This window comes from Haemaphysalis longicornis, unplaced genomic scaffold (assembly GCF_048455015.1).
Source record: "Haemaphysalis longicornis isolate Haplotype H1 unplaced genomic scaffold, Haemaphysalis longicornis Haplotype H1 scaffold_2, whole genome shotgun sequence".
NCBI classification, from domain to species: domain Eukaryota; kingdom Metazoa; phylum Arthropoda; class Arachnida; order Ixodida; family Ixodidae; genus Haemaphysalis; species Haemaphysalis longicornis.
This window is the reverse complement of record NW_027526295.1, coordinates 102,269,381-102,296,460: the sequence shown is the minus strand read 5'-3', so window position 1 is coordinate 102,296,460 and position 27,080 is coordinate 102,269,381. Positions and strand designations below refer to the sequence as shown.

At 49.9% G+C, this 27,080-nt stretch overlaps 1 protein-coding gene across 1 annotated transcript; it reads left to right on the top strand.

The window, feature by feature from the left end:
• Positions 1-26,856, top strand: Polr2a (RNA polymerase II subunit RpII215). Its single transcript, XM_077698073.1, has 21 exons — positions 1-219; positions 2,655-2,924; positions 3,487-3,657; positions 3,788-4,069; positions 6,622-6,783; positions 9,617-9,837; positions 10,980-11,112; positions 12,167-12,291; positions 12,808-13,567; positions 13,920-14,048; positions 14,626-14,848; positions 15,061-15,271; positions 15,892-16,036; positions 16,541-16,646; positions 17,192-17,622; positions 18,516-18,863; positions 19,276-19,380; positions 19,992-20,174; positions 24,169-24,372; positions 24,979-25,165; positions 25,299-26,856. The coding sequence occupies exons 1-21, from the start codon at positions 133-135 to the stop codon at positions 26,642-26,644; spliced, it is 5,829 nt and encodes a 1,942-aa protein (XP_077554199.1). The 5' UTR covers positions 1-132; the 3' UTR covers positions 26,645-26,856.
• The last annotated feature ends 224 nt before the right edge of the window (positions 26,857-27,080 follow it).

The window sequence follows — 27,080 nt, the reverse complement described above, 5'->3', positions numbered from 1 at the left end:
CAGCGATTGCAGCCAATGCTGAGCGCCGAAATGGGCAAAAATGGCGTTCTGCAGAAAGTTCTAAGCGAATATTAGTTGCAAAGTGTGCATGGTGGTTTGTTGACATTCTGTTGTGGCACCTTGCGGACTACAATGTCGCAAATCGTGACCTCGGACTCAAAGGCCACCTTACGGGAGGTCAAACGAGTGCAGTTTGGCATCCTCAGCCCCGATGAAATAGTACGTAGTTGTGTTTGCTCAGCAGAGTTGTTCTCGTTCTGGCGAACAAAGTGTTGCTCGCGCATGACATCCGCTGACGACAATACTTTAAACCAATCGTTTCGAGAAATGACAGTTGTGGATGCGTAGTGCTGGCGCGCGGGAAAACGTTCTCCGGCAGGCAAGGCTTGCTTAACCGCGCAGTGACTCGTGTTCCAAAAATCCATTGAGACCATTGTTTTACAACGCGTCGATTACAAAAATGATCGCAAATACTGTGCAATGGTATCTGAAAGCCATAAAACGCTACACGCGTGTAGAAATGGTGTGCTCTCGGCAGTACGAGATAACGCGTCTGAAGATTACGCCGCGTTCCAAACCTAATTGTGGAACGCTGCTACAACAAATGCCCCATTTAACAATATTTGCAGTGACATTTAAAAATTGCTTTAAAAATTCATCTGGGTGAAGGAATTTGGTGACATGTAGTGCGTGAAATGCGCATCATGCGTTATAACAGCTGCTTATGTGAAGGATCCAATTGCGCAGAAAAATATTCGCGTCGCTCGCAGTTTGAGCGTGACTAACTTCGATAGAGAAGCCCACATGCGATAAGTACTTATTTTCCGCGGCGTTGACACCGGAACGACATTGCAACGTTGCTGCGCATTGCGATATCACCGGCCTTGAGATGAACGCCGGTGGTCAGCGTCCTTGTAGTGCAGGTCTGCCTGGTTGTAAAAAGGTTAAACCAGTGCGCCGGAAACCTATCGTATCGGCTCGTGTGGCGAAACAAAGATCAGCAGGTGCTGCATTGAAGTGTATTACATTGCTTGACATTGGAGAGGTACCCGATTTGCTTTTCTGGTATGCGTTCCATGGCTCGTAATATGCACCAAATAGGCCTGTTCGCTCGAACTGGTGGATTTTTCATGCTCAAGTCTACAGTTATGAAATTTTTAAGCAAATTTTTTTTGCTTACACCTGACATTGCTTTCACGGGGCTCGTCTCTTGACAACAACAAAAAAATCCCATCATTTTCATTTTTTTTTAACTTCTGGACAGGTAAAAGCTGCAAATGCAGTTCCCAATTGAGTGCTTCCTCACATTTTGCATGCAGCACATGCCAACTTTCTTAGTGCAGGCTAGCACCACATGCTAGAAAGCTTGGTATCAGGAAAAGTGCTACCCTCGTTTTGAGATATTGGTGCAAACAAGGTAGCCGTTTGTGGGTAGCAAGAACTTTCGCAACACAACGACATGGAACGATAAGTTCCATTCACTCTGCTGGCATAACTACTGAAGGCTTATAAAGCTAGAGCACTATATGTCTCTGTTTAGGTACAGCTTCATCTTTCGGGCTATCATGGTTCCATTGCACCGTTTTGTTGGGAGTTGTGGTCTCGTTCCTGTACTGACAGCAAGTCCTTCGATTATTGTTGCAGTACTTGCTCCGAACAGCCCCATGGCTTACTCTTAGTTTTTTTTTTTTTTTTTTTTTTTGCATTACGGGTCTAACAGTTTCGGTTAAAAATAAAGGGATTCTGAGGGAAAAGGTGAGAATATATGAGCAAAGGTGTCAAAGAAGACTAATGATGCAAGGAATCTCTTCACCACTGAAAAACTGGGCATATTCTACGTTGCCTTGCAATCATTTAATCTAGTTGCTTTTTGTGGGGCACGGGTGGTAGTTGTGATGAAAGCAGGCGTTGAAGCCATGTATGCTTGTTGCATCACATGTGACAGCAAAGTAATTATTGTGAGATTTTGGCTCATAATAAAGATACCTTGGTGGTCTAAATTAATCCGTAGCTCTTCGCTACGCATCTCATAGTCTAGGTGTAGCTTCGAAGCTTAAAATCTTATAATTTGAAGAAAAAAAAATTGGCAAAATAGTTATTGGGAGGCATTACTTGACACAGATTTAGTGGCATCATGCTTTTCACTGCCATCACAAATCTGAAAGTTTCACCGAGGGAAGGTCTTGGGACGACGCCAGTAATAGCTCAAGCATGGCCATTTGTTCAGTACTGTAGACATGTGTCACATGTGTGAGCACTTTATCTCATGTTCTTTTTTTCTGATCCTTTCTGTTCAAAGGTCACTATTTAATGTCAATAAAAAGTTTAAACCAATTTGACAAAATGGTGCTTGTTCACGGTCGGCCTTTCTGTTAACACCTACACAGCATGAAACTAAACTGACCAGCCAAAATCAATTCTATCAATATTGGTTTTGTGTTGTAGCCTGCACTACTGATCTCCAATGCTGCAAATTTTGTAAGGGCTGCTGTGACCATGTCCTGCCAGAATCAGCTGCAGTAGTGGATCCCTGCCAACTAAGATTGTAATGCTCGTCATAAATTAATAACCGCTGTGTGGAATTACTCCAAAGCGGATCGCTATGACACTTGGCTTGGCTGCGCGTAATGTGCTCGTGCCTTTCTTCTGCGCAGCGGCGTATGTCCGTGACCGAGGGGGGCATCAGGTACCCCGAGATCTATGAGGGCGGCCGGCCCAAGCTGGGGGGCCTCATGGACCCCCGGCAGGGCGTCATCGACCGCACCTCCCGGTGCCAGACGTGTGCGGGCAACATGACCGAGTGCCCCGGACACTTCGGCCACGTCGACCTGGCCAAGCCGGTCTTCCACTGCGGCTTCCTCACAAAGACCATCAAGATCCTGCGATGCGTCTGCTTCTACTGCTCCAAGCTGCTCGTCAGCCCCGTACGTTGCCCCCCACCCCCACATTTTTCTCTCTCCTACCTTTGGCAATCCAATTTGTTGAGTGAGAAAGCTGGTGAGGCGTGGCGACACCTAATATTATTCCTTCGATCGTAGCGTGTCATGCCTGCTCATTGGTTTACCAGAAGTTATGAATAAGCCTAGAAAGGCAGTCCCGAATCAGTTTCTGTAATGCTTGACCCAATTGTTGCAAATTAAATTTGAAGAGAAGAGGAAGTCTAGCACCCAGTGGTCACACTACACAATAAAAAAAAAAATACTGCCAAAGCATAGTGGTGCATTTGGCACTGGGCAGGTGAAGGAGACTGTAAAAAAGGCCTGGATTTCAACTTGGATTTGACGAGCTTCTTGCTGTATTTGGATGCGGGTTTTCAGCCGATGGTGCTACATTTGAAAGCAAGCACTGATTAATACATTGTGGAGGGGCTCGCCTTCCTAATTGGTTGAAGGCAAGCCGGCTGGCTTTTTTTGTGACCAACCTGTGAAGTGGACCGTAGAGTCAGCAACCCCAGTGTGTTGGTCACGAGCAATGTGCTCTTTGCAGAACAACCCCAAGATCAAGGAGATTGTGGGCAAGACCAAGGGACAGCCACGCAAGCGCCTGGCGCACGTCTACGACCTCTGCAAGGGCAAGAACATCTGCGAGGGTGGCGACGAGATCGACACCAAGGTGGGCCCCGACAGCCAGGTCCAGGAGGACACCAACAAGAAGCAGGTGCGCTAGTTAGTGCTCTTGCCTGCCCCGTGCTTTTCCTTTTGCCGCCGAATACTGCTCATTGAAGAGCCCAAGGAAGGGCTCCAATTAGGGTTAATGTCCGGCGGAACAAACACTCTGCCACGCTCAGGGCCACGGGGGCTGCGGCCGGTACCAGCCGAGCATCCGGCGGAGCGGTCTGGACCTGACGGCCGAGTGGAAGCACATCAACGAGGACTCGCAGGAGAAGAAGATCGTGCTGACGGCCGAGCGGGTGTGGGAGATCCTGAAGCACGTGTCGGAGGAGGAGTGCGTCATCATGGGCATGGACCCCCGGTACGCCAAGCCCGACTGGATGCTCATCACCGTGCTGCCCGTGCCCCCGCTGGCCGTCCGCCCCGCCGTCGTCATGTTCGGCTCCGCCAGGAACCAGGTGCGTTGGTCGTTTGTTCCGTGGGCTGCGCGCTGCTTCGCTTCCCAGGCAGTTGAATGTCAAATGACATTCAACTGGAGGAGGGAACTGGAAGATTCATGCGATATGGGAATGAGGGTCAGCTGCTTTTTCCTTTTAGCAGCTATTACGCTTGAGAAAGCTGTTTTACAGTGTACACTTGGAATGATATTTAGGAAGACAAAATGTCATTGTCATATTCAGTTGTTGTTATACCTGTAGAGCTAGTACTGACTACCACTGAATGGACATAATCATTGGAGAAAATCACTATTGAAGGTTATAAAAAAATTCCTTGATACTATTTCCTACTTAATAATGGTAGCTGTTTAATAACGATGGTGGTACGGTAGAGCCGTTACCCTGCCTCATTTTTTTGCACATTTTGCACACCAGATAAAAATACAGTGCAGGAACTGGGTGTAGAAAACAGCTAAATAAGTAGGTTGCCTTCTTTAACCATTTAGTAAGTAGGTAGGACACTCGTGGGCCTGCGATGGCCGTGCCCAAGCTTATGATGAGTGCATTGTCTGGGAACTGTATACCTGAAATCTTGTGATGTGCTGCATTTTAGTTCCTTCTAATGCTGTGTAGGGATGTTGCTTCATTTGTTGATTGGTTTGAAGACAGTCCACTTGATTTTGTGGACATTCATTACAAGCTTGTTTTTCCTGGAACCGTGTTTTCGGACTTTTCGGGTAGTCGTTTCAGCCCTTTAGTCTACTTTACCCTTTTCAAGTTTATGATGTTCTTTCAGAGGCGTCGTCAAATTGCTCTTTTCGTTCGTAAGGTGACTGTTCTCCAAAGGCGATTCGTTGATGTTTACGATGCCATCCTGCTTTTCCATGGCTATTGTAACAATGTCATCGGTAGAATACTTTTCCAGTTCTGGGAACAATCGCTCCATTCTGTCGTGTAGGTTTGATGCGGTGCCATATGCACAGATTAACCAGCGTGACCAAGGGGATGTGTGCTTAGGTATACTCTAATCCCTTTCTTCCCTCCTCCTTCCCCCGAACTTGAAAGTTGTCCCCAAGTTAATCTGTACCAGCGTGTAAAGTCCTTCTGGATGTGTGTAGGGAACAGGTGACCTGGCACTAATCAATATATATAAAAAAAAGGCTGGTCTTAGCCAGCAGATGCGAAGATGGGTGGCGCTGATGTAAGCCAGTGTTCGTGACTGGCTGGATCAAAAAAACTCTCCTCTTTCGAATTGGAGACCTTCGTCTTCTCAGAAACTAAGTTCTCACTGCACCAGTTGAGTATGAAATTCGCTCCTCGTGAGTACTATGTTTAGCTAATTACTAACGGCAATGGCAATGAAGAGGGAGGGTCGAAGCCAACTATTTGTACCATTTGTTCCTGACTGTGTAAAGGGCACTTCAAACAGCTGGTTAGTAGGATGTTGTGTTTTACGGCATCAAGTGGTGTTACCTCTCCAGTTTCATCCAACTGGCTAAAATCAGTGGTATTTTGCATGCTGAGATTGCTTGTGAACATATCACAAACTAGTGCGGCGTCATCATGGTAGATGGTGTCTTCTCTCCTGATGCTAATGAAAGGTGAACCAGGGCCCTAGACTTGGCCTAAATAGTCAAATAATAGGTTACTTTTAGATTGAAGGGCATAATGCAGCCACAAATAAGAGCAATAAATTGGCTTCAGTGTCCCCTTAAATGTGCTAGATGATACATAAAGTCAGTCAATGTGGTTAGCTGTGTACGTACCAAAGTGGGGATTTTTGAAACTAGCACGGCCAAACCTACCGTGTTTGCCCTCCCTCCTTTCTGCCTCTGCCATACCGAGAGTGTCCCGCATTTCCCAACACACATGCACAGCTGTGAGTAACCTGAAAGTGCAGAGCTGGAGGGTGGCAGCACATCTTCGCTCTACTCGTTAATCCCATCGTTGAGCTCCCACTCTCCTGTGTTGTTGTACCATGTGGGGAAACGTTAGATCAGCTTTGGACCGTTTGCTTCTGTTGGCATATGCCTCTGTAACGCCTGAGCATCTTACTTGACAAGGACCTTTCATTACGTGGGGCTTGTTAATTAATTTCTTCTTTTTTTGCATTCGGCGCCTGTCCAGGGCACAGCAGTGTGTGTTTTTCGTGTTTCTCCGCACAAAAGTTATTGTTATTGTGTAACAAGAAAGGGGGCCCAGATGTGTTCCCTTTTTGGTGGGCGAGAGGTCGTTTGCCTTGGTCCCCACATTGTGTGCACGGCAGTGAAAGCAGAGTGCCCAGGAATTGTATTTGAGCCGGTGAAATGGGGGCAGAAGTACCGTATTTAATCGATTATAAGGCCAGGGTGCAGTTGGGAGAGTGAAAAAAATTGCCATATTTATATACTCAGTTTCAAACATAAGGCGAGATATGACCTAGAGACTATGGATTTTGGAAAAAAAAATACCTCTCCTTATATTCGAATTAATGCGGTATATAATGAGAGAGAGCGAGGGAAAGAGAGTTGCCTTCTTGGTTGCCTTGATTTGTAAAGTGAGCCCCTCTTGTTCCCCCGTTGTCACCCAACTAGGACGACTTGACGCACAAGCTGGCGGACATCGTCAAGGCCAACAACGAGCTGATCCGCAACGAGCAGAGTGGGGCGGCCGCCCACATCATTGCCGAGAACATCAAGATGCTCCAGTTCCACGTGGCCACCCTGGTGGACAACGAGATGCCCGGCCTGCCCAGGGTGAGTGGGGATGAGATCGGGGCTGCAAATCTGAACGCAGTGGTAGGCGGTTGCTCGGCATCACAAGGTACCTGGGGCATCCAGGATAAGCCACGGCATGCCAAACGGGAACTAGGGGTTTGGAAATTTTTTTGTCAACTTTGTCTGTCAGGTTGCTTTTGCGATCTATCAAGTTGAAAAAATAAAAATGGCAATTTCATTCTCCGTTAAAACTTTGACAACAAAAAAGAGACCATGAAGACCATGAAGGGGCCATGAAGTTTGATTCATTCGTGGACTACTTTAAGTGCAAACTCCCATCAGGTAAGCCAGAAATTAAGGGAAACAGATGAGTAGTGGCAACTGACCAGCTGCTTTATCACTGAACCTTCATGACATCACAGAATCGTGTCTGTGCAATTGCCAGCCACTGACCAAAGCCACCGCCAAGAAACATGATTGGGCGATTGTACTGGTGCATCTTGCACTGTTTTCAGTGGCCCTGTTGCATCACTGCTGACGTTGTGTAGCGCAAAATTCGAAAGTTCTTCAATGAGTCATTTTTGGGGAGGGGGATAAATGTTTTTCAAAGCTGGAGCAGAGCTGAGCAAGTTAGCAAAGGCAAGTTGTTTCAAACCAAAGTTGTATTTGTCTTCATGGCCTCCCCTTAATAAGTTGATCGCCTGATTTAAGCTTGATGCATACTGTTGTAACAAACTTCAGTCTCGCATGCGCAGCAATTTTGTTGCTTATTTATAGCATCGTCAAACACCTTTCTATGTTTCATGACAGATTCTTTTGCACCTCCTTTGTTTGTCAGTTAGAGTGCAACGTGGGCAGTTTTGTGGGGGTTCATTACGAGCTTGTTTTCTCGTTGAAACCCTGTTTCCAGGCTACTCAGGTACGTACTTGCGGCAGCAGCGCACCTGCTTACGTTGCACGTTGAGGGGGAGCCAGGTAGGTTTCATGCGACGCTCGTATGCACAGTGAGGAGAACCAACTCATTTCTGGTGCACAGCTGGGGCCGACTTGGTTGCCACATAGGACATGGGTTCTATTCCCGGCCGCGGTGACCGCTTTTCTGATGGAGGCAAAAAGCAAAAACGCCCATGCGTACGAGATCTCGGCACACGTCAAAGATCCCCAGGTGGTCAGAATTAACCCGGAGCCCTCCACTATGGTGCGCCTCATCGCCTGCGTTGCGTCGGCGCGTTGAACCTTACAATCAATCAATCAATCGGGTGCTTGTGCCATTTGTGGTGGTCACCAGAGGATATGAATTGCCTGTTTGTTGCCACCTGTCATACCATGGGCAAATGCTTTGTGGTTAATTAACTAGGAGCTCACTTTTGGCTCCGTCATGCATCTGGTTAATGTCCACCCACAACTTGTGCGAGTTGTGGTTCGCACTCATGACCAGGTCTTCACAGGGGTCACAGTCGCAGTGCTTAGTTGAACTGTTACTAAGCCATTGTTGTCATTAGGTGAGTAAGAACTCATTTTTGACTCCACATCACCGGAGGTACTACAGTTATTGAATTTGCATCTGCTAAAATAACTAACACATGCAGATAGCCGGTGCACTACAGCAGAGAATACAGAATTAAATGTGGCTTTGTTGGTAGGATTGTCAGGAGGAACTTGCCTCTGCTTGGGGGTGTATTGAAATTTCGTTTTATTATGAACACAGTCAGGTATTAATTTAGTATTTAATAATTTAGTATTTAAATTGATTCTATGAAACATCTATATGGCACAAGTAGTGCTTTTACCAAGTCAATCTTGTGAGAGGCTGTAGAAGTATGAAACATATGTTGTCATATTTGGATGGGACGGGTAAAAAATTCGGAATAAGTATCATTAGCTTTTTTTTTGGTCTTTAACTGCAGCTTCTAATTGTGATGTGTTTGTGTTGGTGGGACTTTTTTACAATCTTTTTCCAGTTATTAAAAGCAGTGCCATGATTAAGTTCATTTTGTTTTCCTTCAAGGGGGAAAAAATGTAAACCATGGCACTGCTGTTAATAACAGGCTGCGTTAACTAGCAACGTGGGTTGTTGTGGGGTTTTTTAAATTGTGCTTGTGCGTGCCAAACTTTGATCAAGTGGGGATCTTTGCTGAAGAGGAAGCAGTGGAAATGTTATTTCTAGTGTGACCTTTGATGGTTGTATAGACCTTGCTTAAAATTGAATGAGATGCTGGCGAGAAAAAAGAATACAAGTAACACAGAGTAAAATTAGTGCGTGAAGCAAGTTGACGTTAGCTGTTGCATTTAAAGGGATGTGAGACACACAGAATAGAACATGTTGAGTGCACTCACAAGGAATGCTTCCAAGCACAGAGCCATGAGAGTGATCGTAAATATCTCTCACGTCACCTTCAAAATCAGTGCTGGTTGGGGCTGCGGGACATTTGTCGGGCCCTGTGTTGTACACGGAAAGGTGCACTTTCTCCCTATCTGAAGCATGTGCTCTCTCCTTTAAAGTGTTTTTTTTTTTTTTTGTTTTTTTTTTTACAGGTAGATAAGTCAGCATTTGTAGGAAGATGTTCTTGTCTCCTTATGTGGCTATAAAGAAAACGATTTGGCCTCAGTGCACACCTCAAACAAAGGCCACCTTGATTACACCCAGAGTGAGTGAAATACAAGCCAGGTGGTTTCAAAGTTGAAGGTGACGTAGCTTTTCTAAGCTGAGGCCAGAAAGGAGAGGGGGCGTGGCTGTAGGAAGAGAAACGGGGCTACGATTGTGCCGAATTCCTGATCCACGTAGTCAGTAGGGGAAATGTCCTTTTTATTACGTCGAGTCTTTCTTCTACTCAGGGTATTGCTACACAACTGGCTGCCCTTCCCTTCCCAGGCCATGCAAAAGTCTGGCCGTCCCCTGAAGTCCATCAAGCAGCGGCTGAAGAGTAAGGAAGGCCGCATCCGAGGCAACCTGATGGGCAAGCGGGTGGACTTCTCGGCCCGCACGGTCATCACGCCCGACCCCAACCTGCGCATCATCGAGGTCGGCGTGCCCCGCTCCATCGCCCAGAACCTCACCTTCCCCGAGATTGTGACGCCCTTCAACATCGACAAGTGAGTCTTGCCTCGGAACGAGGGTGGGGCTGATGTCCTCCACTGCTGGGCTGGGTGGTGCGGGGTGGTGTCACATTGCGCTGAAAGACCCTGATTTGAACCTTGGCGAGGTTCAGGAAATTTTCTTGCTCTACAGTGCTTTCAGAGTCAATGGAAAGCCTGGTCTAGTCAATGCAGTCAGGCCAGGCTGTCTGGTCCTTCCTTTCCCTAATGGTTATACCTGATGATGCACTCTTTGTCGACATTCAGAAATATATAAGTGCATATTGAGGCGAAGCAAAGGCGGCATCACAAGATGGCAAGTTGGGGTGTCTTCATTAAGGTTTGGGGTATCAGGGCCGAAGAACACAGCTGGTTGTTTGTCTGTACCTGTTCTTTGATGGCTGACAGCAAGGATCAGCTTTGAGAGCCTGCTCGCCAATAGAATGTATTCAGACAATGAAAAAAAAAAAAAAAAAAGAATGAATCGGGTTTCACTACAAATTTCTTTCTTTCTTTCTTAATTAATTTATCTTCACAAAAGTGGGAGGTGACCAGGGTAAAAGCCGTTCTGCGATGGCTTGAGGGTTCCTTGGCCACCCGCGGCAACGACTGGCGCCGATCACAAGCAAACACACACAGCCGGCATGAACAATTTCACGAAATATTCAAGATTACGCGAGAACAATTATCAAAACAACACTTACACAGCTACAACTCCAACTGCAAGTACAATAAATACGGAAAAAAGTTTACAAATACAATCAAATGAATATCATATACAGTTTAAAGTTTACAAATGAATATCATATGAGCAGGTTAAAAAGAACGGCTTCGTTTTTCTCTGCAAACTGCACTTTTTAAGTTATTCACTTTTTTAAAGAAATCTGCGTCTCTCTGACTGGGTAGCTTCTTGACATTTTCCTATGGCATTTGCGCAAACCTAATGTAAGCTCCCAACATGGCCTCTTGGGGTGTGTAGCGATGTCATTTAGAGCCATACGCTAATGTCAATGTTCGGGCACTTTTCTTTTTCCAACACATTTATTGCACTCTAAGCTCGAAACATTCTCCTGGTGTTTGGGAATGAGGGGCCCCACATGTCTTCAAGCTACCCTGACCGCATGGTAAACGCTGTGCCCCCTTGTGGTGCTCTCTCGCAGGATGCACGACCTGGTGAGGCGTGGCAACAACCAGTACCCGGGTGCCAAGTACATCATTCGGGACAACGGGGAGAGGATCGACCTCCGCTTCCACCCCAAAGCCAGCGACCTCCACCTGCAGTGTGGCTACCGGGTCAGTCTCTCTCTCTCTCCGCACAAGGGTGGGGGGCACAAGGGAAGGGATTGTTCGTCCACAGTAATTGGTGATGGGGTGCACACTAAGTTGTGACGTGGCACTCTGCCATTTTGGAAAAGTAGCAAGTGGGCTCTAGATTGAGCGTTGTGCAAGAAAAGGCTTGTTCTTGCCATACAGTAGGGCTCTGCAATGGTCAGTCATGGGATTGCCACTGATTGTCCGAGACACGATTTGACATCTGTTTTCCGCGTGTATTATGGCGAGAAGAGTCCGTGTGACTTCCGCGGGGAATCCATAACTGATAATCTCCAGCATGTGTTAAGTATGCCATGCGGTTTACCTTTCAGGGAGTCTGATACTTTTAGGTAGTAACAGTGTTAAAATAAAACTACAAAAATATAGAGTTTAAGCTACAGATAGAAGCAGGTGGTGCAACGCTTGCACACCTACTTTTTCCTTTTTTTTTCTTCCACATGTCTTCCCTCGAACTGAGTACCAATTTGCCTGTCCTCCAATTTGCCTGTCCACTATGCCTTGCTAGTTTTTTCTCATGTTTGTGGCTTGTTCTGCTCTCAGTAGTAGTAGTAGTAGTAGTAGTAGTAAGTATTGGTGAATGAGGCGGACTTAGCCTTGCATAGCTGCCAGCAATTGCTCCGCCTAATCATCCCCAATACAATATCAGAGACTCTCAAAGTCATCACACCTCAATTAGTCCTAAAATAAGAAACCCACAATGTCAGCATACCTCACTTAGTCCTGTGGACTGCAAGAATCCGAGTAGGAGATGAGACACCTCTCTTTGCACAATCCAGTGGTCCCTAGGAAAAACACTGTCCTCCAATGTAGCATAAGGCACTCCTAACTTCTGTGTTTACGTACAAGTACGAGTTGAATAAAGCAAATAAAGGAAACATTTTTATGTCCTAGTTTCTGCGTTGAAATGTCCGGCAGTGACTGATATATCCTATCTTGGAAATTTAAAGTGACTCTTGTGTCCTGTCCTCCATTGCCGTTGCGACGCTTATCCCTGTTGTGGTGGTGGCCAACCCAGGTGGAGCGACACGTCCGTGACGGGGACATCATTGTGTTCAATCGCCAACCGACGCTGCACAAAATGTCCATGATGGGGCACAAGATCAAGGTGCTGCCCTGGTCCACCTTCCGCATGAACCTCAGGTGGGTCCCTGAACCAAGGGCCGGCTTTTGTTTCTCAGTGGACATCGATTGTTCATATCCACCTGTTTGGTTGTTGGCCTATCTCAGTCCTGCAAAACACTGCAGGGATTTAAATTCCTCTCTTTGGTGCAGTGAACATGGGCCACCCTTGTTGGGGGAGGGCTTGGGAGGAGCATAAATTCGTCAGTGGGCTCGGGTGTATGCATGTACCTAACATTTGCCACACACACATTTGAGTGTTACAGAGAACGCTATTCAGCTGGGAGTGTACTGGTACCTGCATCACTCGGCACACAGTCTAGGCTGACTGCAGCCACAGTTTGATGGAGGGAGTGGGACATGAGTTTTATTTCTTGCCAGCAGTGTTTGCTTACAGTGCTGCTGGTAACCGGCCCAGCCTAGCATAGAATTGCAGCCCTCTTATTTGGCATGGCCAGCATGCCTAGTTCTGGCCCTGTGAGTGCTCCGTGCTTCACTTTCTTCAATGCCCCCCTTCCACTGTTTGGACGGACGCAGTGTGACAACCCCGTACAACGCGGACTTTGACGGGGACGAGATGAACCTGCACGTGCCGCAGTCGCTGGAGACGCGGGCCGAGGTGGAGCAGCTGGCCCTGGTGTCGCGGCAGATCATCACGCCGCAGTCCAACAAGCCCGTCATGGGCATTGTGCAGGACACGCTCACGGCCGTGCGCAAAATGACCAAGCGGGACATCTTCCTGGAGAAGGACCAGATGATGACCATCCTCATGTTCCTGCCCATCTGGGACGGCAAGATGCCCATGCCGGCCATCCTCAAGCCCAAGCCCCTGTGGACGGGCAAGCAGATCTTCTCGCTGGTCATCCCGGGCAACGTCAACCTGATCCGCACGCACAGCACCCACCCGGACGAGGAGGACGACGGGCCCTACAAGTGGATCTCACCGGGCGACACCAAGGTGCTCATCGAGCACGGCCAGCTGGTCAGCGGCATTGTCTGCAAGAAGACCGTGGGCGCCTCTTCGGGCTCCCTCATGCACGTTGTGTTTGCCGAGCTGGGCCACGAGGTGGCCGGCGCCTTTTACGGCCACATCCAGACGGTGGTCAATGCGTGGCTGCTGCTCGAGGGCCACACCATCGGCATCGGGGACACCATTGCCGACAAGCAGACCTTCATCGACATCAAGAACACCATCGAGAAGGCCAAGCACGACGTGATAGACGTCATCGAGAAGGCCCACAACGACGAGCTCGAGCCCTCGCCCGGAAACACCCTCAGGCAGACCTTCGAGAACCAGGTAAGCAACCAGGGGGGCTTCATTTGCGTTAGTTTTGCCCACCACAGCGGCTCAGTGATTAAGGTGTAGTGCTGCTGAGCCCAAGGACGCCGGTGCAATACCCGGGTGGACACGAAAAGCAAAAACGCCCGCGTTTTTAAGATATCAGCACACAATAAAGCTCCCCAAGGTGAATCTGAAGCCTTCCACTACATCGCGCCACATAGCCCACCGCATATTGGGCCGTATTGCTTCAGCATATTAAACCCCCCATTTATGCTAGTTTTGATTTCACAAACGGCAAACACTCTCGCTGGAAGAGTGCTGCAACAGTAGTAATGCATGTTGCCGCTACTCCCTCTCTGCTGCACAGGTCAACCGCATCCTGAACGATGCCCGTGACAAGACAGGTGCCAGCGCCCAGAAGTCCCTGTCTGAGTTCAACAACTTCAAGGCCATGGTGGTCTCAGGAGCCAAGGGCTCCAAGATTAACATATCTCAGGTGGGTGCCCTTCTGGACGAGCAGCCACGCAGGGATCGCGGCTTCATTCCGCTCACTTCTGGGCTTTGTTGTAGTGAGCTTCGAGGACATTGAGCGCCACGTTTACTTTATCTTGCAGCAGAGTTGTCATTGTGTGTTGTGCCTTTATGCCCACCACTTGCCAGAACTGAACAGCGCAGCGGAATCAATTGCAACTATGCCCTGAGGAGAAAGGTCACTTTATATGCTGAATAGCAATGCGAACAAGGTAACCAGCTGTGCAAGGAGCAACACATGTTCTGAAGGTTTAAGAGATCAGCCACCAAAGATATGGAGATGACAAGTAACTTCTGGATGGATCTTTTCGGATCCACCTTGTGCATCTCTCTATAGTCAAGGGAAAGGGGAAGGGTGTTGTAAGAGCAAGTCGTCGCATGTTGCGCTTGATTTGACTGACAAGTCGAGGCAGTGTAGTGTATACGGAGGGGATGGGTTAATCTTCTTTCCAGCGGGGCAAACTGACTAGACATGCTTGCCTGTAGCTGCCGTTTTTGTCCTCGCTGTGCAGCATGTGTAGTGAGCGGCCTTTGGGGTGCAGGTCATTGCCTGTGTGGGCCAGCAGAACGTGGAGGGCAAGCGGATCCCGTTTGGCTTCCGCAAGCGCACGCTGCCCCACTTCATCAAGGACGACTACGGCCCCGAGAGCAGGGGCTTCGTGGAGAACTCCTATCTGGCCGGCCTGACCCCCTCCGAGTTCTTCTTTCACGCCATGGGAGGCCGAGAGGGTCTCATTGATACTGCCGTCAAGACTGCTGAGACAGGTGGGTGATGGGCACGGTTCGGGTGGTGAGAGCTGTCTTGCAGCCAAAGAATAAGGGGGTGCTGCAGGCCATTGGCTTTGCACTTTGTGATTTCTTGTTGCTACAAAGCTGTGGTGCGCTTTCCAAAAGCAGCGAGGAAGGGTGTTGCCCGTATCGGCTGACCTAGAGTGCGTGTTAACTCCCTCCCCTGTCTGGGCATGATGATGGTGCAGGCTACATCCAGCGTCGTCTGATCAAGGCTATGGAGAGCGTGATGATTGCCTACGATGGCACGGTGCGCAACAGCAACGGCCAGGTGATCCAGCTGCGTTATGGAGAGGACGGCCTGGACGGCGGCTCTGTGGAGTTCCAGAGCATGCCCACCCTCAAGCCGTCCAACAAGTCCTTCGAGAAGAAGTTCCGCTTCGACGCCTGCAACGAGCGGTGCGTGCTGCTGCTTGCTCCCTCCCTGCTCCCCGCTCTCTGCCGTTGTGTGCGTGTGTGGCTTGTTGTTGGCACGCAGTGTGCCCTACCCTATCCAGCGCTTCAACTCGTACTGCAGGAGAGGGAATAATTGTTTCCTTACCTTTTTTATGTTTTGTTTTGGCTCACTTTGCCAACTGCAGTAGGAAAAGACCTCTTGCAGGGGGCTGTGGCAAGTAAAAAAGCAGTTTACATCTTGGTAGTTCCACTACCGCTGTGCCTGCCATAGCACCAGTGTTTCTATGTTGGAGGTAGCCTGAGCCTTCCCATCTTCATCGGAGTTTATATATTTCAGCCAGAAAAAAAGGCACTAGTTGCAGTCTTTTTAGTGGACCAGCAGCCTCAGCGTGTTGCCATATGTTTAGCTGCAGTGCAGTGGGGCAGTTTTCCAGCTAGACCTGCGCAGCATCAGCACTGTGGTGCAGCTTAGTAGTGCCTGCCAGGAGTGCATATTGGCCACAAGATTTTCTTCTGTAAAAAAGGGGCTTGCCACGATAAAAGTGCAGTGTTAGTAATGCGTCACAACCTGCTGAGCCGTCATAGGGTGGTGTCTCGTGACTGTGACTTGTGTGTCCACCCAGGTACCTACGCAAGGTGTTCACAGAGGACGTGGTGCGTGACCTGATGGGTAGTGCCACGGCCGTGTCTGAGCTGGAGAAGGAGTGGGAGCGACTCAAGAAGGACCGCGAGATCCTGCGCACCATCTTCCCCACGGGCGACAGCAAGGTGGGTGGCTGAGGCATTCCGCAGGCATGCAATCTTGGCCTGCCGCTGTTCCCACTAGAAGAAGGAAGGGGCGAACGTGTTTGGGCACGCAAACATTTGCAGGAGGTACAAGGGTCCTAACACAAGTCCCAAAAGGATGTGGAACGGGACCTCTAAACAGTTATGCTTAACGCGTTTGCTGGTTATTTGGCCTATTGAATTCTGGCACTTAAAATTTGCTATTTGTTTGCTAGTTAAAAGGAATTTAGTGGAACATTGGGTATGCTTAATGTGCTAGTTCAAGTATCACAGCAGAGGAGGCATGGTGAGAATGCTTGTGTGGGGTGTATTAGCTGGAGGGCTACACAGTGAAGTGAATGCTCTAATGCCTGTCCTAGAGGAGGAAGGAGCAGGTGAAAGCTAGCTTTTATGTGGCCTGTGTGTGCAGTGAGTGTAGAGTGATCTGAAGGAGCGAACAGCAGAGGGGAAGGTTCACGTGATTGTCCTGCCCTGTGACGATTGCAGGTGGTGCTGCCATGCAACCTGCAGCGGATGCTGTGGAATGCGCAGAAGATTTTCCGTGTGAACCTGCGGGCGCCCACCGACCTGTCTCCCCTCAGGGTGGTGCAAGGTAAGGGGGCAGGGAGAGACCCCAAGTGCCTGTGTGTGGGGCGATATTCTGTTTCAAGGTGGGTACAAGCCCAGCTCTGCAGGTGTGATGCAAAACGGCAATTAAACGTGTTGATATGCTGCGCCCCTTCTCTCAATCGACCTAAGAGATACCAACCAAGCCACTTGTACTTGCAAAAAGGATGCCCGGAATTGAGCTAAGAAAACATTTTACAATGAAAAAATAATCCTGGGTCCTGGAAGAAGTATTGGCATTGCTGGGGCTTGAACCAGGGCCGTTCGTTCCAAAACCCACAATTCTACCCCTACCCCACTGAGGCAGAACAGTAAAAGGACGAATGGGCGGAACTGGGTGCACGCTGGAAGTGGTCAGCTTGTACCCACAGGAAAACAGAATCGTGTGTGTGTGAGAACCCCGAACTGACTTGTATGAAGAATTTGGACTTGCTGTATAATCGATCTGGAACGAACAGGGAGTGTGTGCAACCACTGACCAATTTGAACCAAAGTTCCCTGAACCTACAGTAACTGTTCACGAATGCGCAGGTGTGGAGGAGCTGGTGCGCAAGCTAGTGATCGTGCCGGGTGAGGACCACCTGAGCATCCAGGCGAACGAGAACGCCACCTTCCTGTTCCGGGCCCTCCTCAGGGCCACCCTGTGCTCCAAGCGGGTGGCCGAGGAGTTCCGCCTGTCCACCGAGTCCTTCGAGTGGCTGCTGGGTGAGATCGAGACCCGCTTCCACCAGTCGCAGGGCCAGCCGGGCGAGATGGTGGGCGCCCTGGCCGCCCAGTCGCTGGGTGAGCCGGCCACCCAGATGACGCTGAACACTTTCCACTACGCCGGTGTGTCGGCCAAGAACGTCACACTGGGTGTGCCCCGTCTCAAGGAGATCATCAACATCTCCAAGAAGCCCAAGACGCCCTCGCTCACTGTCTTCCTCATGGGCGCCGCCGCTCGGGACGCCGAGAAGGCCAAGGTGCCACCCCCCTTCCTCCTCCTGGTCGTGTTTGACAAACCTGGCCGCTTAGACGCAGCCCCCACTAGGCTTGCCTGGAGCACTCTGGAGCAACTGCTGAAATGTCTCTGCTGTTTAGGCCTCAGGCCTAGTGGTAGAGTTCCCACGCTAACTGCCTGGGTTCGAGCCCCTATGATTTCAATTTTTTTGTTTCACAAATGACCAGCAATGTTTCTTACTACACCGTGTTCTCTGGTCTTGTTGGCGTCTTTTAGGTTCGTTTAGCCGACCAACGCATTTGTTAGTTGTGCAATTCTTCTAATAAGTGGCGAAAAAGAGGCGCACGTGGGGTACATCTCTAGGCGGCCAGGTTTGTCAAATATGCTTCCTGATTGAATGCTTGCAGTTCCCCTGTGTAAGGAGTGCTCAGATGAAAGATGTGTTGTATGGCCCAAATTCAGATTACCCTTTCAACAGAGTGGTTTTATGATATTCGTATCTAAAATGAGACATACTAGCAGTGATCTGTGCCCTGCGTCAGTCTAAAGAAAGAGAGAGAGGGAGGGAGAAAAACTTTATTCCATGTACACGTCTCGTCACTAGGGTCTTCAGGTAACCTGCAGATTGGCCTGACATGCGAGCCTTTGTTTTTGTTGCTTTGAAAGTTTATAAAGTTTTGTAAGACTGCTACTGGGAACTCTTTGATCTTTGAACTACTTGATGCGGAGCTGTAAAAAGACTTGTTGCACAGTTAAGGTAGGTGTGTATGTGCTTGCCGTAGCTAGCCCAGGCATTGTTATTAACGAACATGCCAATCGAAGACAACTCCCCAACACTTTGCTTGTTAGTTTTATTATCTGCTAGGCACGGAAAGTGTCTCAAACAGCTCTTCTGTTCTCTCTTTGTGCCCGCAGGATGTGCTGTGCAGGCTGGAGCACACCACGCTGCGCAAGGTGACGGCCAACACGGCCATCTACTACGACCCGGACCCGCAGAACACAGTCATTGCGGAGGACCAGGAGTTTGTGAACGTGTACTACGAGATGCCGGACTTTGACCCCACCCGCATCTCCCCCTGGCTGCTCCGCGTGGAGCTGGACCGCAAGCGTATGACGGACAAGAAGCTCACCATGGAGCAGATTGCCGAGAAGATCAACGCCGGCTTCGGCGACGACCTCAACTGCATCTTCAACGACGACAATGCCGAGAAGCTGGTGCTCCGCATTCGGATCATGAACAGCGACGACGGCAAGTTCCAGGACGTGAGTGGCAGCTGCTGCTTTTTCCTTCCTTTTTACTGCGTACAGGCGTATTCAGAAATATTGCACACAATCCAGTAGCCTGATCTGAAGGTGCCTGTGACGGCAAGGCTCAGAATGAGGATGGAGAAACTGCAGTGCGCAGTTGTTACTGGCAGCTGAAAAGAAAAAAAGATAGTTTATTGAGGTATCTGCACCTCAGGAATGCCAGGTGGTCCGTACGGACTAATTCTTACTCCGTGATTTTCTGTCTCGTGTTTACGTGACAAAGAGTGTGTCTAAAATTGCACTACCCCAGTTTGGGCGGCCACCTTGTAGGGGCCAGGCTGTTGCTTCAGGACGGTTGTCAGGCTCCTGCCGGACTACCGTAACGGCTGTACTAAAATTAGCGCGCTGCCGCTTGTGCACTTTGCAGGAAGAAGAGCAGGTGGACAAGATGGAGGACGACGTGTTCCTCCGTTGCATCGAGGCCAACATGCTCAGTGACATGACCCTGCAGGGCATTGAGGCCATCACAAAGGTCAGCTGCCTCCTTCCTCTTTGTTGTTGCTCTTGCACAATCAGCTTGGAAGCGTGGCGATTTCACGGGCGATTGTCGCTTTAGGAGTAGGTGGCACCTCGTATAAAGGCAGTATTGCTAGAAAGTCACACTCTGCTTAGCCAAATGGCTGCTTTCTTATCTGCTTTTTTTTTTTTTAAGCACACGAACCACCGTGGTTATTAATCATGACAGCAGCAGCTTCCCTAAAACAGTTTTGTAATTCTAAAATAGAAATGTAATTCTATGTGCCTGAGCTGCCTAATTCTCGCACACTTACCTACTAGCAGCAGCTTCCCTAAAACAGTTTTCAGAAATGTAATTCTATGTACCTGAGCTGCCTAATTCTCGCACACTTACCTACTTTTGGTAGATTTCTGTCTTTCCAAAGAAGGCGGTTCTTTGTTGGACAGGGCTTGCCCGTTTCTTGGCCAACATTCGTATTTACGTTGCTGACTGTGGTGCTGATGTTTTGGTAGCCTCAGGGGCCCTTTTTAGCCACGCTCCTATTCCATCTCGGTGCCAACAAATCGGCTTGTGGTTGAATGGCACGGCAAGCAGCTGTAAGAGCAACTTGTGGGGGGCTCGTGCAGGTGTACATGCACCTGCCCACAACAGACAACAAGAAGCGCATTGTGCTCACCGAGACGGGCGAGTTCAAGGCCATTGCTGAGTGGCTGCTGGAAACGGACGGCACCAGCCTCATGCGGGTGCTGAGCGAGCGCGACGTCGACCCCGTCCGCACCTACTCCAACGACATCTGCGAGATCTTTGCCGTGAGTGCCATTCTGTGCTTGACGCACTACTGCTTAACTGAGGATTACTCATTTAATGACTCGCACAAAGTTGGGGGTGGGATCAGTACGGGGGGACAACATTTTTAGCATAAGTTGGTTGTTATTCAAGACTCTTACGGTGGTGCAAATTGATAAGCAGTTGTGGGTGGGACATGAAACACTGCTAGGCTGTGCACTGCTGTCTAACAGCTTGCAGCGGTTATGTTACTGTCACCCATACAGTTTCATACAATAATAACTAGAGGGGAAACTGGCGCTAGTGTCAACGCGAACATGGCAGCGGCGCTTACGCTTCAATGGGAATGATGGGTAGTTCTGGAACCGGATGGTGTAGGATTGAAACGGGCCTATGGCTGCGCAAATTGTGTTTTTTGACAAAAAAAACTCTTATTTCCCGGTTCTTCGTTTACAAATTACTTGACAAAGAAGAAAGTTAGTGACCAAAAACTGGTTTTGTATGAAATAAAACAGGCGTGTTTAAATATAAAGCGGACGCGGAGTCCAGGAGGTTTGTGGAGCAGGTTTGCCATTTGTCGCCAACTACAGCAGGACGTGGACTTCTTTAAAAACTACCGTATATTGCCGCGTATTAGTCGACTCCGAAAATAAGTCGACCCCCCTAGTTTTCATTTCCGCCAACGCAAAAAAAAAAAAATGACAAACAATTTCTGAAGGACCAAAAATACTGACTTTTATTCCCGCTGTGGATGCTGCGGGCGTAGCCCCGGCCGCCACTGCCGTCGCCGAGCGAACGAAACAACGCAAAAATATCAACAAGCGATTGTTGACAACCAAACAGCGACCAGTTCCAGAGCGGCTCGAAGCCTAAGCCTACTCGTCGCTGTCGTCGTCGCTCTCGTCGTCGTCGGAGGTGGCCGGCTCAAGCGGGGCCGAAATCGAACACTTCACAAAGGCGTCCCGCACCATGTCGTCGGGTAGGCCGTACCAGGCGTCGTTCACCCACTGGGCTACCGTGCTCAGGGTCGGGCGCTTCACACGGCCGGTGGGTGTTGTGGGTTTGTCTGCCTGTTTCATCCAGTCGTTGTACAGAGCACCGACGCGGTCCTTGAAGGGCTTGTTGAGGGATACGTCGATCAGCTGAAGCATCGACGTCATCCCCCCCGGTATTACGACAAGGTCGCACTCGGCGTTGGCCACAGCCTTCTTGACCCGGTCCGTCATGTGGCCGCGGAATGAGTCTAGCACAAGCATGCTCCGGGGCTTCAGCAGAGCTCCGGGACGCCTGCACCACACCATCCGAAACCATTCCAGCACGGTTTCTTCGTTGAAGAAACCCTTCTCGTTCACCCGCACAATGACCTTGGGCGGGAACGTCTCCTTCGGCAGGGTTTTACGTTTAAAAACAATGAAGGGTGGCAACTTGTGGCCGTCAGCCGTGCAGCACAACATGACGGTGAAGCGGTTGTGCTCATTCCCTGTTGTGAGGAGGCGGACCTGACGCTCTCCCTTTTCGGCGACGGTTCTCCTGCTCGGCATATCGAACCAGACTGGTGTTTGGTCGGCGTTGCCGATCTGGCCGAGCAGGAACCCCCGCCGCCTCCTCAGGTCCTCGACGTACTGCCGAAACTCGCGCCGCTTTTCATCGTACGACTCCGGCAGCTTTTGCGCAACCGTTGTGCGACGCCGGAGACTCAGCCCGTTACGCTTCATGAAGTTTGTTATCCATTTTTTGGATACTTTAAACTCCTCGCGGTGGATGTTTAGCTCAGTTGCGACGTCCCGCGACTTCATTTCAATGTCCTCGTAGGACACGCTGAGGCTTTCTTTCCTCTGCAGCTGTACCCACTCGAGTACCTTCTCTTCAACGACGGGGTAACGTCCCTGCTTCGGCCCGCGAAACTACCGACGCGTACCAGCGCACGCGAAGATGCGGTCTTTTTGCTGCCGCCATCCCCGAACACACTTTTCGGAGACGCCGAACTCTCGTTCTGCCGCGACGTTGTTGTTGTCTTCGGCAAACAAAATCACTTTGCGCTTGAATGCCGCGCTGTACTGGCGCCGAGCTTGCGGAGGCATTGCTGCGGCTGGTCAGGAAAGGTAATGCCTCAGCCGTGCCACAGAACAGGGAGGATTTTTGGCCGTGCCGCCCGCAACACAACACAAAGAGCGCTTCCCAAAATGGCGAGCGACTCATGTGACTGGCTAGTCTTGGCTAGATAAGGCTTCGTAGTGGCTCTAGTCGGCTCCAGAAACAACTTTTGAGCGGCGGCAAATTTGAATTTTTAGCGGATGGCAGCCCATGTATAGGTCGACTCCGCGTATAAGTCGACCCCCCTAATTTTCGAAGGTCATTTTTTAAAAAAAAGGTCGACTTATACGCGGCAATATACGGTATTCTAAAAGTTCCGGCGCTGGTAGTTAGTAATACTAAGAAAAGTTTTGTGCTCATAAAAAAAAAGAAACCGATTACCTGTGGAGAAATTATTCTTGCCTGAATTGGTGACATTCATCAAGCTGCGTTCCTATCAGCCGCCGGTACTGCTGATCTACGCCGTAGGAGCTGGCGTTCGCACGAAAGGTGGGGCTGTTCCAAGCGATTCGCTACCGTCGTCACCTCGACAATAAATTGCTCTGCTGAATGAGCAGCGCCGCATCTGGCCGCATCTCTTGATTTGCAGATAACTTCGCCGCACAGAGCGCCGTCATTTTTTTTTAGTGCTCGCTGTGCCGGCAGTGGATTGATAACCCACCCAATTCGCAACTCTGGTTATAAAACATTCCACTCAGGGCGGTTTCAGTGCGCGCGTGGCATGCAGTTCAAGGAGAGACGTATTTTTGATCGCTTCTTTCAACACTCCGCGTAGGCAAATGCGTTCATGTAAATCGAAAAGGAAAACGAAACTGTCTGCACAATCGAAGCTATAGTAACTTCCGCAAGCCATCAAGCGCCAATCCGAATCCAGAGATACCCATCACGCCCATTGAGACGGACGATCGCAGCGCCAGATTCCTCTCTAGTTGTTATTGTATGAAACTTTATGCTCTCACCCTCTCCGCACCATTTAACTCTCCAGTTCATCCTCTCCTGTTTTTCTTTCCACGGCACCACCTATTGCTTCTTTGACCACAGTTTCGCCACCACAAAAATAGCCTAAGAACATTTCATGTTCTAAACGGTTGACTCGTGTGGTAGGGCAGAAATGGTTCTATTTACTTGATCATTATGCCAAACCATAGAAACTTCTTACTTAGTTTCTCAGAAAAAAATGGTGGAGCCATGACTGGAATAAGGAATTATAAAAATCGATCTCAGACACCATGTGTGGGTGTGTAAAATCCTTCTTCTCACCTCTTTTCGCCCTGCCTTTTGGAACTGTAGGTGCGGGAATCAAAGGCAGCTGATGGAACAGCTGCTGCAACCAGGCACTGTTTCTGAAAGCAGGCTTGCTTGGCAGCAATGGCATGTTCTCGGTCAGTGCAAAAATGTAAACGGAGAACCGATTAAAGTGATTTGCGTTGCCATTTGGTAACCTGCCACATGAGTGTAGAGTATCATTTCAGGCAGAAAATTTTCTGGCAGTGTATGCTATCTTCCATGCTGCCACATGTGGGTTGAGTGTTGTTTCATTGACTATCATGCATTCTTTTTACTTCTCACAGTTAACTCAACACCCATAGGAACAAACAGAGCTGTCAATAGGTCAAAGCTCATTGCCACATTGTACCCAAAGAAGTTCGCATACATGTGGAATGAAAAAACACCACAAGTCTTTAGCATGGCACAAGGAACTTTGTTGGAGGTGGAAGCAAAGCTGTTTAATAATGCTGCCCATGTATGTAGTTGCCAGTTGCTCAGACTTGCTTCGAAAGCGAGAGCAAAGTGTGAACGCAGCAAGCAAGAGTTCGACTACTTCAGCCGTGGCTGGATCATATCAGACAGGGCACAGATGCAGTAGCTTGAATGTGGTGCCTAACTGAGGTGCATGGTCGCATTTCTCCCTCCTAAACACAGGTGCTGGGCATCGAGGCGGTGCGTAAGGCTGTGGAGAAGGAAATGAACCACGTGATCTCGTTTGACGGCTCGTACGTCAACTACCGGCACCTGGCCCTGCTGTGTGACGTGATGACAGCCAAGGGCCACCTGATGGCCATCACTCGTCACGGCATCAACCGGCAGGACACCGGGGCCCTCATGAGGTGCTCCTTTGAGGAGACCGTGAGTAGCCCTTTTCTGCTCACAGCATGGTTGATTCCTTGTGCCAGCGCACGTGTGCCAGCGCAGGTGGAAAGCGTCTGTGGTGCGGTTGGGGGTTCATTTAGTTATATGCCAAGAAGTTCTTCAAGGAATAGTTTGTGTGAATCTAATGGTTTCTTCGCAGTCAACATTTCTCTTTTTGTAGTTAATAATTTCCCTGAAACTGACTTCCGGGTACAGTGTGACAAGCCTCCTTGGCTTGGGCTGACCCGTCATGTACATTGTTAATATTATTACTATTAATAATTTCGATAATGGGGCAAATAGTCGTCCTTGCATTGAAATGTGTGATGTGGAATGGCTGCTAAGCATGCTGTAGCATCAAATAAAAATTACTTAATTTCAACAGTATTGCAACCTCCTGATATGTGAGCCCCTGGTGCATGCTGTGTACAGCGAGAAGTAAGATCTTTCAAGTCGGCTTTCTGTTTCGAATGAAGGTGTAACTATGGTGGCATAGCCTTGCAGAAGTCAGCTCTGCGACAACTCTGGTTGGGGAAGGAAAATTATCAGGCTTGCCCTGTGATGCATGGAGGGTAGCCATGAAACGCGACAAACTTCCCACAGGTGGATGTGCTCCTGGATGCTGCTTCACACGCTGAGGTTGACTACCTGAAGGGCGTCTCTGAGAACATCATTATGGGACAGCTGGCCCGCATGGGCACAGGGGCCTTTGACCTGATGCTGGACGCTGAGAAGTGCAAGTACGGCATCGAGATCCCTATGAACCTGCCCGGGATGATGGGCTCCCTCTGTGAGTACGACGCCGTCCTCGGGCTCCTTTCCGCCTCATCCTGATACTCCATTTGGGGACTTATTGTGTTGACCTCTGGGTGTGGTGTAAATACCATGGCCCCTAACGACCCCTTCTGTGGTTCCACGTGCAGGTGGCCCTGGAGTATTCTTTGGCAGTGCGGCCACCCCCATGGCCGGCATGTCCCCGCAGATGACGCCCTGGGCGCAGGGTGCCACCCCAGCCTATGGCAGTGGCTGGTCACCTAACGTGGGAAGCGGCATGACGCCGGGAGGCGCTGGCTTCTCGCCCTCTGCTTCGAGCGACGCCAGTGGACTCAGTCCCGGGGCCTACAGCCCCGCATGGTCGCCGCAGCCGGGCTCGCCAGCCTCCTCTCCTGCCTCCCCATACATCCCCAGCCCCAGCTCTCCCAACTACTCCCCGTCATCGCCGGCCTACGCGCCTTCTTCGCCCTCTCTCACCCCGGCATCGCCAACCTATTCTCCGACTTCTCCGTCATACTCGCCCACATCCCCGTCATATTCCCCCACGTCCCCCACATACTCCCCTACTTCTCCCAACTATTCACCTACATCGCCAAGCTACTCTCCGACTTCCCCCTCGTATTCTCCGACAAGCCCGAGCTACTCTCCGACTTCACCCTCTTATTCCCCGACGTCGCCCTCTTACTCGCCCACCAGCCCCAGCTATTCGCCCACCTCTCCGTCCTACTCTCCCACCTCTCCTTCCTACTCGCCCACCTCTCCCTCGTACTCGCCCACTTCGCCGTCTTACTCCCCGACCAGCCCCAGCTATTCCCCAAGCTCACCCAACTACACACCGGCCTCGCCTTCCTATTCACCAACTTCCCCGTCTTACTCCCCGACTTCACCCTCCTACTCTCCGACGTCTCCCTCCTACTCCCCGACCAGCCCGTCGTACTCGCCCAGCTCGCCCAACTACTCCCCGCAAAGCCCTAGCTACTCTCCCGGTAGCCCGAGCTATTCCCCCAGCAGTCCGAAGTATTCCCCGACTTCGCCGTCGTATTCCCCGACTAGTCCGAGCTACTCTCCCGGTTCGCCCCAGTACACCCCGTCTTCGCCGAAGTACTCCCCCACTTCCCCAACGTATTCCCCAACCTCCCCGTCCTATTCCCCCTCGAGTCCCAAGTACTCACCGACAAGCCCCAAGTACTCGCCAACGAGTCCGACCTACACGCCGTCGTCGCCCAAGTACAGTCCGACGTCACCACAGTACAGCCCGACATCGCCGCAGTACAGCCCCACTTCACCGAAGTACTCGCCGACGTCGCCCAAGTACTCACCGACTTCACCCACATATTCCCCGACTTCGCCGAAGTACTCGCCCACTTCGCCTACTTATTCCCCAACGAGTCCCAAGGGTTCGAGCTACTCGCCAACCAGCCCGGGCTACTCCCCCTCCTCCCCCACCTACAGCCCCACGAGCCCCAACATCGAGGAAGACAGCGACAATGATTAGCCAGGGTCAGGGGTGCCTGCTGTTGTACATAGGGAGGCTTGAGCCCGGCCATTTGGCCCTATTCCACGGCTCATCTGTATTGCTTTTATTATTTGTGAAATGATTATAAGGCCTTGCACGGTGGCAAGATGGTGTGTGCCTCGCTGCTGCAGTTGGGCAGCTGTGGATAAGATGTACGCTGTTTTGAATAAAGGCTGTTTTTGGAACAGTAAGTGGCGCTTCCTGTGTCTCATTCGTGGGTATTCAGGAAAGGCTCGTTAAGCTGCAGTCAGCCCTCAAAAGGACCAACTCGCATTAACACGAGTTCGTTGGAACCACTAACATTTCGCAGTGTCTAGCGTTGCATCCAACAGAACTCGAAATGGAAATTAAGAGTAACATCCAACCTAAAGTCGTGATTTACACCTGCCGTAACTTGAAATTGCAATTAAAGGGA

What these genes read in the sequence shown, in the direction of transcription:
- Polr2a (XM_077698073.1), top strand. Translation starts at nt 133, where the DNA reads ATGTCGCAAATCGTGACCTCGGACTCAAAGGCCACCTTACGGGAGGTC. An exon ending in TCCCCTCAGGGTGGTGCAAG is followed by an intron (nt 16,647 to 17,191) that starts GTAAGGGGGCAG and finishes ACGAATGCGCAG; the next exon opens with GTGTGGAGGAGCTGGTGCGC. An exon ending in CGGGATGATGGGCTCCCTCT is followed by an intron (nt 25,166 to 25,298) that starts GTGAGTACGACG and finishes TTCCACGTGCAG; the next exon opens with GTGGCCCTGGAGTATTCTTT.